Raw genomic sequence first — 16,051 nt, forward strand, 5'->3', positions numbered from 1 at the left:
CCCTGGACTCTATTTTTAATCAAGAATATACAGTGCTAATCTACTGTATATAGATGCAGTTACTTTATATTTTGCCTGCCAATAAAACAATGGTGCACTTTTGACATTTCAATTTAAATAGCACTTATACATTTTGATTCTTCAAGATAGTAAGGCTAAACCACTACTGTATGAACATTTCTTTCCTTAAAGGTTGAACTTCGAGAAGAGATGAGTAGCAAGAAGGATTTGAAAATGCAGTGTGACGAAGAAGAATTAAAGATTTACCAGCTCAACATTCAAATACGGGAAGTTTTTGCAAATCGTTTCACTCAGATGTTTGCAGATTATGAAGTATTTGTTATTCAGCCCAGTCAGGACAAAGAGTCGTGGTTTACTAATAGAGAACAGATGCAGAACTTTGATAAAGTGAGTATGACAATAGAAATTCTTAAAATGAGGAAGAAGAGAATTTATGCAAGTTTATACAAGCAAATGCCTATACTATAGCTTGTAAAAATGGAAATAGGAGACCTGACATGAGGCATAGAAAGATTATTTTTAAAAAAATTTGACAGCAACATCAATAATTTAATTTCTGTAAGATCCATGTGATAAATTGTGAATGGATATTGTTAAGGATTTGTTGTGCAGAGGTCTCCTTGTGCTACCAAAGAGTTGCACAGACAAGGAAGGGTACTGAGAGCAGTAAGAGTCACACAGTAACCACAAGAGTACACTGAGTTGTAAAAGCAAAAAGTAGTTTACTTTTGAGGTGGTGTAAGAACAAAAATGCACAGTCAAAAATAAACAGTCCAGGTCATACACAATAGCAACAGTCCAAGGAGTAATCCAAAATACAATATCTTCTCACCGGTCCAGAGGTCAATACACAGTTGTACAGGTTTATCACAGTAGTAAACCAACAGTACAGCAAAACAGAGCATAAACAATAATAGTAGAGAGCAGTGAATTCAGAGAGAGAGAAGCTACGTTCCTAGTTTCCTCTTATGGCCATGAGAACACTTACACACCCATTGGCCAATTAACATCTTAAAATCACAACATCATGGTTAATATATTTTCAACCCAACTATGTAGGCTATCACCATATGCCTAACAGATATGCCTTATCAACAATAAGAATGGTGAATGTTCAGATAAATCACAATATATGTCTACAAATTGTAAGTCAGTTAAGGAGTTTTGTTTGTTTCTGATACTACTTATGATAGTAGATACATTATTAAGATTGGAGAAAAATATACTTATTTAATGGCTATATCTGTTGTAATATATTTGCTGTATTAATCGTCTTGGCCACATCCGGAAGGCTTATATGAGAACATGATGGCTTTAAAGTATTTTTCTTCTAATATTAATTCCCTTCTTCTTTGTATATTGTTGATGCAATTATCTGAAATGTCACAACATTTTAAAGGAAGAGATGCTTCCACTTACTGATTGAATATCTTCTGAACAGGGATGTAGATAAGATTCATGTTTGAAATCTTTGAGAGTCACTGCTACTGACTAAAGAACTAAAGATCTGATTTCATTTGCAGCAGCTTTTCCTGGTACAGGAATTCTTCCAGCAAAATAGAGAGAAAAGTGCAGATGTATTGTTATAATTTCTATTGATTAAAAACTGATCAAGTACATTAATTGAATCCTATAGTTGTTTCCAAATGTTTATGATTGTCACTTCCTTTGTATACATTCAATTTTTCCTTAGATTTATACAATTATACGAGTGGGAAATATGTGTAATCAGGAAAAATATAGAATCTTTATCTTTTTGTGTTTTTCAAAATGTATTGTAATAGACTATGATGAAATAGAAAATAACTTCAGATAAATGAAAGCATTCATGTCATTTAAAAAAAGCAATTACAATTTAAGGAAAAATAAAGACCCATTCTTTCACTTTATTAGGCATCCTTCTTGTCTGATCAACCTGAACCTTATTTGCCTTTCCTCTCAAGATTTTTGGAGACGCAGATGTTTGCTTCTTTTATTGACAACAAGATTATGTGTCACGATGGGGATGATAAAGATCCTATCTTGAGAGTGTTTGACTTTAGAGTCGATAAAATTAGATTGTTAAATGTTCGAACACCAACTTTGCGCACATCTATGTATCAAAAATGCACTACTATTGATGAAGCTGGTAAGAACTGCAAATTTTAATTCTATTTAAATAAATGTAAGAGGCAAAGGACACGATATACTAATAAAATTTAGCTACTACTCACTCATGTGTATTTAAAATACAGTTACAAGATGCAGCATTTTAAAATGTTAGAGTAAGAAAGACATGAAGAGATTAGACAACAAAAAATAATACAAATTAAAAACATGAGCTAACAAAAGAAAATGTACCTAAAAATAATTCACACCTATATAATTTATTATGTCTTTCTAGTCATTCTCCTAGAGCAGAGGTCCCCAACCTTTTGGGCACCAGGGACCAGTTCCGTGGAGATAGATTTTTCCGTGCTGGAGACTGTGTGGTTTTGTGTGCTGCCTGCATCTTGCGGATGGGGCTTTGCTTGTTTGTGCGGACTGGTTGCTGGCATGCCGCAGTCTGGTACTGCTCCACAGACCAGGGGTTGAGGACCCCTATGCTAGAAGGTCCTTGGATAGCTGCCTTTATCCACTTACAGAACCATTATTAATTTTATCAAACTTGCTCTCACATCTCTCATTATTTAATTGTAACTATTTCTTATTTTCTATGTCTACACTATTTATAATCATCTGTTTCTATACATATGCCAATCTCTTTCATTTTCATTTCTTGCAACAATCTTTCTCTAATACACCTTTTGTTTTCAAAGCCTCTTCATAATTCCACAAAGAAGCCTTTTTTAATAATTTCCATTAGCATAGCTCCACACCTTACTATAATGCTCATTCTGTTCCACACAGCTTCCACAAACTTTTTTCTTTCCCACTTTCCATTCATTTTTAAGATTAATCCGTTCTAATGCTTTTTGCATACAGTACTTGTACTTTCTCTTTTGCAGTCACTATGCGTTCAGTAACTTATTTCACTACTTCTATTTCTTTGATACATTTTTTTCTAATCATCCACTACCATCACATAGCTGTTTCATATCCAGAAGCGTCACAACCTTTATACCCTGTCAATATTTTATCATAAATAAAGTTAATCATGCTTTTAGATTTATATTAATTTCTTTTCCATATAGAGACATGAATAGGCTATTGTTATTAAACCATGTATTTGAAACAAATAAACTTTGTTTCGCAAACAATCACCATTCTCATTTGTTCTGTGTTTCTAAATAGCCCAGTCAATTTTTCTGTACTCTCTTGCCTAATTATTAACAAAATATATATTTTTTCCTCCTGGATAACATTTATTCAGAATATTACATAATTTCCTCCAAAAGCTTACTCTGGCTCTACCATTCCATTATCACTTTTTTTTGGAATGTAACATATAAGGTTCACAAGCTTATGGATTTCTTCTCTCTTATGCATCCACAACAATCTAGATGGAACCAGTTCATACTTTATGACATGCATTTTCACTCTTTTATTCATAATTATACCTATCCCTTCTCCTCTTGAATAGATTAATCAATTTGCAAGATTACATCAGCTTCACTCAGATTTATTACATCTTTTTGATGATCTGAAAGACATGCACCTTATCTATTTTTCTTTTTTTTTAAAAAAATCATTGATTAATTTGAACTATTTAACCATTTACTCTTACTGCATTCCAATCTGTTTATGGAGATGCTCAGTCATCCAGGTCATAGTTGTCCCAAAAGTGCTTTTTTCTAAAAGGCAACTGGATTTTCTTGTTTTTTTTTCTTTGAAAACATTTCACTTCTCATTCAGAAGATTCTTCAGTTCTAATTTCACATATACATATACATATACATATACATCTCTATATATCTATATCTATATATACAGATATATCTATCTATATATAGATATATCTATATATCTCTATATATACATATATATATACATACACACACAAACACACACACACACTTTCGGTAATGAGATACCACTGTAATTGTATTGAGACACTCTTACTTTTTTATATATTTCTGTGCAGAATATGTATATACATAGGCATATACATAGAATGAAGGCTATTGCTAAGCACATTGGTTTGTGCTTAAATTGTAAGCTGTCCTGAGTCTTCGGAGAAGGGCGGGATATAAATGGGATTAAAATAAAATAAATAAATAAAAAATAAAATAAATTTCTAGAAGTAATGTCCTAGTTCATTTTTTAGGATTCAGATTTTCATTCTTTTATTTCACAATTTAACATCAGCTATGGTACATAGTAATATGATTCAACATTTTATTCTACCCCCCCAGAAAAAGCTATTGAATTAAGATTGGCAAAAATAGACCATACTGCAGTCCATCCCCATTTACTAGATATGAAGATTGGACAAGGAAAATATGAACCTGGCTTTTTCCCCAGGCTACAATCTGATGTACTTTCAACAGGGCCAGCAAGCAATAAGTGAGTACTGTATCATTATATTAGTATGACATAGTTGACTGAGTCAGCTTCTCCCTCAGAAAAGTGACTTGCTGTAATTTAATATGTCGATGTGGTGGAATGTAGTCTGGATTCTCAGGAGGAATAGACTGCATTCTAGAGGGCAAAGAGGCAGTAAACATGGAAAATTTGGTCAGGAGAGAAACTTAAGAAGGCTCCTCCTTAGCAATTCCCAGAGTACATCTATAGTGTTGCAAATAGTTGCTTCAGATTTTTATCTATAAGTGAGGAACAATAAATGAAACCTCCCAGAAGTAACTCCATGTGTCTTTCTTGGTTCTTGGGACCTGACAATCAATAGCATATGATCATCTGTGTCCTGGTGAAAAGGAAAAGTAGCCATTTATGAAACTCCCTGGCCACTGCAAAGGTGCCTGGGGAATGCTGATTTCCTTCTGTTTTTCCCCTCCAGAGGAAAATTCTCAGATTTCTTCCCTCCCTTCTTTAATATTGCCACAAGGTGCAAAAAATAAACAACATAGGAAGAGAGTGACTGTTCTTCTGGAGTAGGCATGTCAAACTACCGGCCTGCGGAATGGAGAAAAAGTCGCGATACGTCGCGCCACATCATGTGACGTCGCAAGTTTGACATGCCTGTTCTGGAGTATCTCTAGAATTTTAGTCACTGTTTCACAGCTGGGTAGGAGAGTTTATTTCCTGTCAACGTGCTTTGCCTATCTGAAGGATATAGCGGATGAGGGAATGTTTTATCTGAGTCAGTTTTGGAATAAAAGGAATTCTTCTATTCTCTTCCGATACTGTCACAACATGCCATTTATGTAAATGCATAAATAATGCATAAATAACATATATGTTATGCAAATGGAGACAAATGAAATGTTTATTAATTACAATGTAAAACAATTAGGAATTGTAATTAAAGTAGATAAAAAAAATTAGGCTTTCCCTAGAGTAATGTACAAAGCGAATTAGCAAGTCTCATTCACTTTAAAAGTTATATAACAGCAATCATCTTACATTTAAGGATAGTTCATTTTTATATGGATGAACAAAACCAAAAAAGATACCGTAATTATTTTCTCTCATGTGTTTGCCTTCTGGAGTTCCACACCATAGGTTTCACTCCTATTAGTAAACTTGGTGCTGATGACATGTTGGCAATTAAACTGCATTATTATTAGCACTTCCAGATCAGGATGAACATAACTGACCTTATTTATCTAGTGTATCTAAAAAATACCACTTTTGATTTTCTAGATGGACCAAACGCAATGCACCTGCACAGTGGAGGAGGAAAGATAGACAGAAACAGCACACAGAGCACCTGCGTCTTGATAACGATCAGAGAGAGGTGAAAACTGTTCTGTTACATTATTCAATTATAGAATCAAGATTTTCTATCAGTAGTAATGTAATTTTCCTGATTTTGTTCTACCAAAAAAGAAAGAAAGAAAAGGAAAAAGCATTCTAAATCTTTAAAGCTATGTCTATTTATTCAGGAGAATGGTTGACATATGGCTTTGATTGCATAGAAAAAAATAAGGGACACACTGTTAATGAATGTGGCATCTTAGGTTCAGCTTTTGATAGTTGTAATTTGTGGTAGATACTGTCTTTACTTGGAGAAACGGCTCCATATTTTCAGGAACCTTGAAAGCAGTATCAGAGCTTATGATAGGATCAATAATTTTGAAGGTGGAAATGAAGCAGAATGTGATACACAACATGACGGATGGTGAGGCTGTTAAGGGGTGAGACAAAACGACCTAACTAAGAGGACAGAATTCAAAAATTAAACCCAGAAGAGGGCAATGGCAAGTCTCTTACGCATGGCAGAAAATTATATAGAAAACATGACTGTAATATTTAGACAAGTTTCTGTGCCAGATCCTAAGAGCCATAGATCAGAAGGCACTCTTCTTCCTGGAGAAAGCCAGTGAACTTTCCTGACAGGATCTGGTGATGTGAGCTGGATAAACACAGCAGTGCAATTAGAGTCTTTCAAAGACAATTATTTGTTCATTGTTCATTGCCAATGTCTACATCAAGCAGCATAAACATAGTCTCTATATGCGGCCATCACTAATGGGCAAAATCAAATTGATTGCATAATAGGAAACAGAAAAAAAGGAAAATGCAATCCTGTCAGCAAAATATTTCCAGAAATAGGTTGTGGATTAAACCATGACTTATTGATGTCAGATATATGAATTAAACCTAGAAAATTATAGAATATAAGTATGTATCAAACTTCAGATCAGGCACAGCTATGCATCTCTACTCTTCTAGCAATTCAACCCTGCATTCTGGAAGTACTGTAGTAGGTAACAGCAAAGCTTCACAGACTTGACCCTATTAGATGAGTTGTTTCATTGCAGACAAGAAATAAGTCACATTTATGCAAAAGATCTGCATGCCAAAGAGCACAGAAATCAAGCTCTACGTTCCTGTTGCCCTTCTGACTCAACAAGCTTTTGGCAATTATTTTCCCAGCACTAGGATTGGAATCTACCTGCACAATGACTTTGTCTGGTCTGGACAGCACTAATTTCTTCCTTGCTATCTTTAATCTTTAATATGTACCAGCAAAATAAGACCTAGAAAGCATAGTGCCAGAATATAAGATTGTATTAGAAAGAGATTCATGTAGAAGAGATTTTGAGAAGCTGTGGGAAAACATTAGAAAATTGAAGCAGAAAAAAACCTGAACAAATATTCTCCAAATTCAAGAGAAAAAGATGTCATTGTGACATCTGAAGAAAAATGGAAGAACAAAGAGGAGATACAACAACTGAATGCAAACTTATTATCAAGCAAAAGACAAAGATGCTTAAATAAATAATGTCCACAAATATAAAGGAATACCAAGATAATTAAAATAAGATCTGCTTTAAGATCAGAAAGGGCATAGGAAAGTGATATATGAAAAAGCTCAAGTGAGACTACTCAAGCTTAGTCATAGAAGAAATTTTATAAAAAAACAATATTAAAAGGCTACATTAAAATTTTATTCTAGAATTACAGGAACATTTTTAGAAGAGGACATATTCAGGAACTCCATTAGAAAGTGAAAAAGAAAAATCAGTAAACCAGTGAAATAAGAAAGCTTAAGATGACTGAACTACAGAATTGTTTATGACCCAAAGACCTGGAAAGTTCACAAACATTTATACTGATGCAAGAGAATGTACAAACTACTTAATCATTTCATTAATGTCATCAATTGCTCACCTAAGCAGTGAAAAATTAAGTAATACATGGAATGAGAAATGCCAAATGGACAGGTTTCAAAAAAGGCAAAGAGATATGAAAGGAAAAATAACATAAGATGGATATGAAGAGAGCAAGAGAATATAAAGAGGTTTCCCTTTGCTGTGTTCAGCCAGCTTTTGATTGTATAAATCATATCAGAATATGGTTTATAACAAAAGAAGCTACAGAAAAAACAGGTTGAAGAAACAGAGTGGTTTAGAATAGGAAAGGGAACAAGAGAAATAAGTGTATGATCCTTATTTCTACTTATGCAATATAGATTACTAAAATTAGTAATCGACAGGTGGTTACTAAGAAACCAAGGTCTGTGTTCATTCTGATTGCTCTCTGAAGCAATGATCAGTAACCATATGCTTACATATTTTGGCCATCTTTTTTTACCAGCAAGATGATGGAATAGAAAAAAAACTGCTTGGTAAGGTTAAGTAGGAAAGAATAAGAGAATGAATAAGAGACAAATCAAGATGGAGGTCTTTTGTCCATACTGTTACTGTTAGTTAAACCTGTGATGATACCAAACTGAATTATGAGATGGGATATTCTTTTACCTAAATGTTTGTACTAAAAGTTGCCTACATGAGTTCTCAAAAATCACTCATGTGGCTTTTTTCTATTAAACTGTTATTACCTATTGTGAAAATATATTGAAACCTCAATTTACCAAACCATGATAACTTTGAAGGCACTACAGCAAATTTTACAACCATTTGTAACAATTGCTTAATCATGTCAATTTAAATTATTTGTAAAATGACATCATCATACAAATGATGTAACTACATAAATGGCACAGCGTAATTTTTATTAGTCTTAGATTGTAAATGGTTAATTTGTATAATGACATCATTACACTTGCAGATGATATAAATTGCAGTGATCACATTCTCTAATTTAGCAGACAACTGAGAATAATGGATATCCCATCCCCTATCTGGTCCATTAAATCAAGATTTCACTGTACTCTGAAGGTACTGAGCAAAAGCAAAAGAGAAAAAAAATCAATGTGATGTAATTGATAATAGTTTTAAAGGAAAATATTAATTTCTGGAATATAATTACTCACAAAACTGATTTATATTTCTGATTTTCAATTTTTTTACTGTGCTTAACATTGATGTAAAAATTGCATTTTTATTTTTAAATCTCTGTTAATTCAAAATTAATTCATTTTTTTTACAACAAAGACATGAAGTATCGTAGATCACCTCTATCCTGTCCTTGCGTATGAGTATTTAAAATGTTATGCTGCTCCAACATGCTTCTACTTAATATCCACTATTTGGTTTTCAATTTATATATTTTTGTGTTATTTTGCTACCTTTTCTATCTCATCAGCAGCTAGATTTTCTTTTGAAAACTTCAGCTGCTATTATATTAAAACATAGACCAGCAAAATTTGTTTTAGGTACTCTGTTAAATCTGTTTCACTGCTTTAGTCTGATTTGTTTGTGTCTATCCATATAGCAAAATACTGTATATATTTATGCATTAGACAAAATACATACACACAAACACAGTTTCATAGGAATTGCAATATTTATAGAAACTTGTTTGAAAATTTGCTTTGTTTAATCCAAACACATTATATATAGCATTAATTAAGCACCATTTAATGTTTGATCATATTATCTGTGTATTTCACAAACGAGTACTGTGCGGTATATTATTTAGAACATTCTGGTTGAGCTCTTTTTGGTGATAGGATATCCCACACCTCTGCTTGTGTGTATGCCCAGCTAGATATCTCCTGTTTTAACACAGTTCCCTTTGACAACGCATTTTGCAAGAAGACATTGTGGATCACTTTAATCATACTACTATTGAAGATACTACATAAGCTTCAGTCAGTACAACATGCAGTAGCTTAGGTAGTTATAGATGGATATCATATGATAAATCATCCTTGCAACATTAGTGCTACTGGAATTACATTGATTGCTAGTTACCTTCGAGGCACAATTTAAAGTCCTTCTTGTCACTTTTAAAGCCCTGCATGGATGGACCTTGAAGTAAAATGCATTGCTATTGTCCCTTTTCCAATTAATCCCAACACTTACAGATTCAGGACTTCTGTGACACCTCCAATCAGTGACAAGGTGGAGATACACTACTGGATAATATCTGCATATTGACAGTAGCTCATGCAAAACTGATATACATATACATATTAAATTCATAGATATTAAATAGAGATAATTAAACCTTTTGACATCTTACAGGAGAATCCCCACAAATCTTCTTTCTCCATCAGCACTATGAAAATACCACATAACCATGTTCCCAATTCCCAGTGCTCATTAGCATTACAGAAGGAAATGATACTGAAATTCATCAAGAGGTCCAAAAGGATTAAGAGATCACAGTACCTCTCTCCAAGTCTTGATGAAGGTTATCTTCCAGAATTACCAAAGTTATATCTCATGCCCATCTCTGAACTTTGAAAAGGGTTAAATTTATTTATTAATCAAATTTATGTAGCTGAAAGCAATAAACAGATAAAACTATATAAAAACAATAAACATAAAAATATACAGTTTCCTTCCTCTAAGGCTCTGTGTAACTGAAGCCCCATCACCTTCTCACCAATCCCTTATGAAGGTGCTGTACCACTGCCACCTTCAACTTACGTAGCATAATTCTCTTTTATGAAATGCTGACCACTTCCCCAATCAAGCTACTTAGATCTCCTCCCCAAACTTACAAAGGAGAAGCATTTTATAAGTGGCAATTTCATGCTAGAAAGTACCGTGTTCGCTTCACTAGAGTCCACAAGCTGAATTAAATTCATTATCACATTAAAAAGCATCAGCCCAGTCACCCCGTTGAATGCCACTCATGCAGTCGACACAGGTGGACCTGAGACCCTTTATAATATTAACAAAATATCCAAATGCATCACAATAGCCCTAGGACAATTCTGTGAACATCTTTTGCAACCTTCTGACAAGCAAAGTCAGTGGGGAAGTCAGATTTACTTAACAACCGTGATGGTAACTTAACCTCTACAGTGATTCATTTAACAACTCTGGCAAGAAAGATCATAAAACCGGGCAAAACTCACTTAACAACTGTTTTGCTTAAAAATGAAAATTTTGGGCTCAATTGTGGTTGTAAGTTATGTGTAATAATAAGGCATCTTAAAAGTACAAAGGTTAAGACACTGGCTTCTTGGCTGGTGTACGGCACATTAACTAAATCTTAATCAGCCCCACCACCTTGTGAATATTCTGGGTGGCATTCATACTGATTTGACCATGGCAAAGGACTTACCAGTAACTTCCTCCATATTCAGATCACATATTAGCTATTCTGAGGTAAAACCAAAATCCAAGTCAGATCAACAAATGTGGGGCCCTATGGAAGCCATGGATTCCTAGCCTTCCTAAAACCTCCTCTCAGAGCATGGAGATTTATATCTTCAAGTACAGTAGTAGGAGAATTACAAAGATGATATCAAAGACAGGAAACCCATGAGGCAGCATGAAGAGCAATACACAAGTAGAATCTTCCAACTTGTACCTTTAAGTTCATCTTACACATTATCCTCACAAAAGTGGTAATTCTGATAACTGTAAATCTATCTCTCATTGCCTAACTCTAAGTTGGCATCACAACTGTTATAGTACCCAAAATCTAGGATGACAGATCTCTGAGGGTTACATTTCAACTTTCACCTAACAATCTTTCAGTAATACATGCAGGGTCAGTCCATCCCCTAGTACATTGTGGATAAATGTAAATAAATTAGAGGTGAACCTGGAATTCACTAACAACTAATTGCGGCCAAAATTGACAACAATCTATCCTCAAGGCTCTAGGAATGAAGCAGGTGAGCTAGAAATAGGGACCAGTACCGGATTGCAGGACTCCCCTTCCTTCTAATGGCTCACTCAGTGACTTCTACTCTTTTCTCACCGACCATTTCTACTCTGACTCCATCTACATCGGAGCCTTGGCCAAGCTGCACAGCCTCTTTGGCTCCATATACAGATCTCCCTTATAATAGTGCCTCTTGAGCTCAGCAATATTTTTTGACTTGCACTTTGCGATTTGTCCCATAAGCAAGGGCAGAGAGTTTCATTTCAATAGCTTGTTCTTTTGAGTGGTACCCATCTGGCATGCTAGCTGGCAAATCTACCCTCATCAAAAAGAGCTAGGTCTTACTATTTTGCAGCTTTGTGGCTTAGAGTTTTGTCTTACCAAACATTTACTGAACTGCAACATGATCACAATATTTTTCAACAATATAAGCTGGAAATTAGGGTAAGAATTAGTGAAGCCTTTGGAAATAGAGAACTGCCTTTTTGTTTCCATTTTTTACTTACTTGCTTACTTGTAAGTATAACTTGATAGTCACCCATCTGTGTGATGCACAGAATCATTGCACAGAAGAACAGGTTGCTTACTGCAACTGTACTTTGTTGACACGATATCTGTGCATTCACACAACCCACCCTCTATCCTCTCACAGGCAATTATTCCCTTGAGGTTCTACATCAGCTAATGGAAGGCATGAGGTACCTTCTTAGCATTATCATACACATAGGGGTAGAATATCCTTCCTCTAAAAACAGCTCAGCTCTCAATGGTACATTGCACAGAAGGCCACTAGAAGAACTTCAGTTACAGGTGAGTAACACCTTACTGTGCTATTTCAAAAATACAAAAATACAAGCATTATATACAAGTGTTACTTTTGCAATGAAATGTACAATAATTACAGCCAGGCTGTTTAAAAGTGAGTGGGAATATTAGGTAATTAAAAATACTATTTGCAATCCATCATGAAATATAGTCTTGTTTTATGTGATATACTGTATAGCTTTCTTCTTAAATTTAGAATTATATCTTTATATATTTTATGTTCTTTTCTTTCTACAGAAATACATCCAAGAAGCTCGTAATCTGGGCAGTACTATCCGGCAGCCCAAATTGTCTAATCTGTCACCATCAGTAATTGCCCAGACTAATTGGAAATTTGTTGAAGGATTGCTGAAGGAATGTCGAAATAAGGTATGATATAATTCTTGACAATATTGTTCAAGCTTCCGCTATTCAGAGGAGTTGAATTAGCTGGACCATTATAGTAGATTATTTCTCATACCGGTAATACTGATATCCTTTGATGTAACATCTCCACAGAAATGAGGCAGAACTGATAGTTTCAGTGAATACAAAATGTCCTCTTGATTGGGATGGAAATAGGTCTATGGATCAGGACATTCTGCTAATGGGATTATTCTAATGATGTGATTATTCTAATAACATACAGTTTTCTTCATATTTTGACTTCAAATTCTTAGGATCAAATACACAAGTAGTGTAATACTATTTAGAACTACATCATGCACTACTGTGATTCGATGAATATGAATAATAAATTTTAGAACAGCGGTGTTAAACTCGCCATGTCATGTGACGTGTCGTGACATATTGCGACTTTTTCCCCATTGCCGGAGCTGGGGTGGGTGCAGTTTCGGCATGACGCATCCAGCCCGCAGGCCGGCAGTTTGACACCCCTGCTTTAGAAAAAGGTCATCTAATTTAATTTTCAGTTTTTACTGACAATGGCAGAACCTATGGAAAAGATACCAATATATGCTATCCATTTCTGTTGTCACATTTCTGACAGTGAGCCTTCCAGAATAAAATTAATGTGAAATATCTTTTGCCCAAACAAAAGAAGTATTGTGAAACATAGCTATATCTTATGATTCAAAGTCACATTTCTCATTCTGTATCAAACAGTGATCAGAAAAAAAACTTGGAGTGGTTCAGTGATTGCTATTTTTGTTGACCATGATTTTAAATCTAGAATTATAATACATAGATACCCCAAAGATGTTCCATTAACATTGTGTATTATATATTAAGTTCTTTATTTCTTATCTCCCTATAATCTTGAATATTTAATTTGGTGTATTCCAACAATCTTTTGTAAATAAATATGATAAGCTTTTGAGCAAACAATTGTTGCATTCATCTTCTCCAGTAACAAAAATTCACCATGTGATTGTGTCCAAAGGTGCTTTTCAAAAGGCAACTGGACTTCCTTTGTTTTTTCTTTAAAACATTTCTCTTCTTATTCAAGAAGCTTCTTTAGCTCTAACTGAATGATGGGGAAGGGAAGGATTTATATTCTTTGCAGTCATCTGTGCTAACCTTCAGAGTGCTAACACCCAGATGACTGCAAAGAATATAAATCCTTCCCTTCCCCACCATTCAGTCAGAGCTGAAGAAGGTTCTTGGATGAGAAGTAAAATGTTTTCAAGAAAAAGTTCAGTTGCCTTTTGAGAAGCACATCTGGGACAACCAATGACCTGGATGATTGAGAATCTCCATAGGCACCATGTGAACATATTAACTGAATCTACAGTCCGCCCAGGATGTCCACAAAAAGCTTTATTCTTTTCAAGTGTGGATTCCCATAATGTAAATTTATTTAAGTTATTAGGATCAAACCAGTGTTGTTGTGCTGTTTGTGCTAGTCTGTATTTTGTCTGCTTAGAGGGTAAGATAGATATGCTAAGAATGGGATAGTAATTAAATCTGTTACCAATCATTTCTGCTTCCTGGGGCAACTGCAAAATATTCTGCAGGGTTCGGTTTTTATTGGCATTCTCTGATAAAACGTAAAACTGGAAAAGCATATTCATAAATCCTAAAACAAAATTAATATTTATTTAATAATTTCTGAGTGAAAAAAAAGTTATGTTGTAGAACAATAAGATTAGCTTAAAATGTGAAGCATCAGAAAGCATCCAGCTATTCTATTTTTGCTGCAGTTAAATTTTATTCTCTTGGTACGTTGATGTAATAGTAGTTTCAGGTTTATTTCCACATGTTAACTCCTCCACAGGCAGTTCATGACTATATCCTCCATAATCAACCTAGCAAATTATTTCTCTGGAGAAACTAGGAAAAACAATAACAAAACACCTTTAAACTGTAGAACAGCAGGCATCAAACTTGACCTGACCTTGGCCTCAGATTGCTATTCTAGCACAGTATGTTAAAATTCTCTGTTAGAAAAAAAATCCTTAGTCTGCTGGCTGCTCCTGTGATAATTCAGCTTGTATCAAGTGAGGTAGGCATTGTTGGTTTAGACTGACTTTTGAGATAAAGACCCATGTAAATATACAAAGACTTGCCTGCCCGTCGGAAAATTCTAGGAGGGCAAGTAGGTATTTCAAACTAGAAAAAATGGAACACATTGTTCAGATTTAATATATTGTTTGTCTACCTAAGGGTTAGTTAGATACGTTGCAGAGATTCAGAGGTAATTCTCTTTTCTGAATTCACGATATGGCCTGTGTAGCTTAGACATTTTTGGAAATTAATTTTCCAACTATCTTTGTGCCTATTCTCTTGAACTTGGTTAGTGAAATATAAATAATATGTGGCAATTACTATATTTTTTAACTAGAGTTTTTGATTCCTCTACTTTTCTTTTAAAAATAATAATTTTTAACATTTATGGATAAAAAGGGAGAATGTGCCAATATCCCACACACACATATATATATAACCACATTATTTTAATCCATCAAGCAAGATGTGGGGGAATTTCTTATATGAATTAAAAAAATTGCCTTTGATCTCCCTTTTTGGAAACATGTAACAATCATGATATTTTATGGGTTTCCCAGTGTTCGAGAGTGACTTTTAACAGATATTGAGATACAACAGGAAGAACATACACTTCCTCCTTTTTTGAGATTCAGCTCCCTATTTGTTATACCTAACAGTTTTCTTGCTTGTTATTCAAATAATATAGAACAGGTGCTGTGGATTTGGACATACACTAAATGAAAGCAGATAAAAATGATAAATCATAGTAGAAAAAATACTGAATCAATTGAATCTTTTTCTTTTGGCAGATAAATGTACAGCAGATAAGTGATCAGTACTGGAAGAGTGTCAAAATGGAAAAAAACCCCTGTTGGTTATTTTATATCTATGAAATATAATATATTGCATCCTGTAATTAGTTCAACAACTAATTGTATTACTTCTTATTTTGCTTATTTGAGGTAATAGACGATTCTGACTTTTTCAAAAAGTAATCTTAATGTTTTCATATGCTTTCTATTTTGAAAGACAAAAAGGATGCTCGTGGAAAAAATGGGCCGAGAAGCCGTAGAACTTGGTCATGGTGAGGTGAACATTACAGGGGTGGAAGAAAACACATTGATAGCCAGTCTCTGTGATCTTTTGGAAAGAATATGGAGCCACGGACTTCAGGTGAAGCAGGTAAGAAATGTACTCTTAG

At 34.3% G+C, this 16,051-nt stretch overlaps 1 protein-coding gene across 4 annotated transcripts in view; it reads left to right on the forward strand.

Moving 5' to 3' along the window:
• DENND5A (DENN domain containing 5A) overlaps positions 1 to 16,051 on the forward strand; it is a 72,192-nt gene that overhangs the window by 29,680 nt on the left and 26,461 nt on the right. For all 4 annotated transcript variants that reach the window (XR_014025078.1, XM_081317382.1, XM_081317383.1 and 1 more), the window contains exons 7-12: positions 193 to 408; positions 1,915 to 2,149; positions 4,356 to 4,506; positions 5,764 to 5,857; positions 12,661 to 12,792; positions 15,880 to 16,032. Coding sequence is in view for 3 of the 4 variants with exons in the window: in XM_081317382.1 (XP_081173508.1) it covers positions 193 to 408; positions 1,915 to 2,149; positions 4,356 to 4,506; positions 5,764 to 5,857; positions 12,661 to 12,792; positions 15,880 to 16,032 (981 nt within the window). In the remaining variant the exon portion in view is untranslated. The remainder of the gene's footprint in view (positions 1 to 192; positions 409 to 1,914; positions 2,150 to 4,355; positions 4,507 to 5,763; positions 5,858 to 12,660; positions 12,793 to 15,879; positions 16,033 to 16,051) is intronic.

The sequence above is a fragment of the Vipera berus genome (assembly GCF_964194415.1).
Source record: "Vipera berus genome assembly, chromosome: 1".
Lineage (NCBI taxonomy): Eukaryota > Metazoa > Chordata > Lepidosauria > Squamata > Viperidae > Vipera > Vipera berus.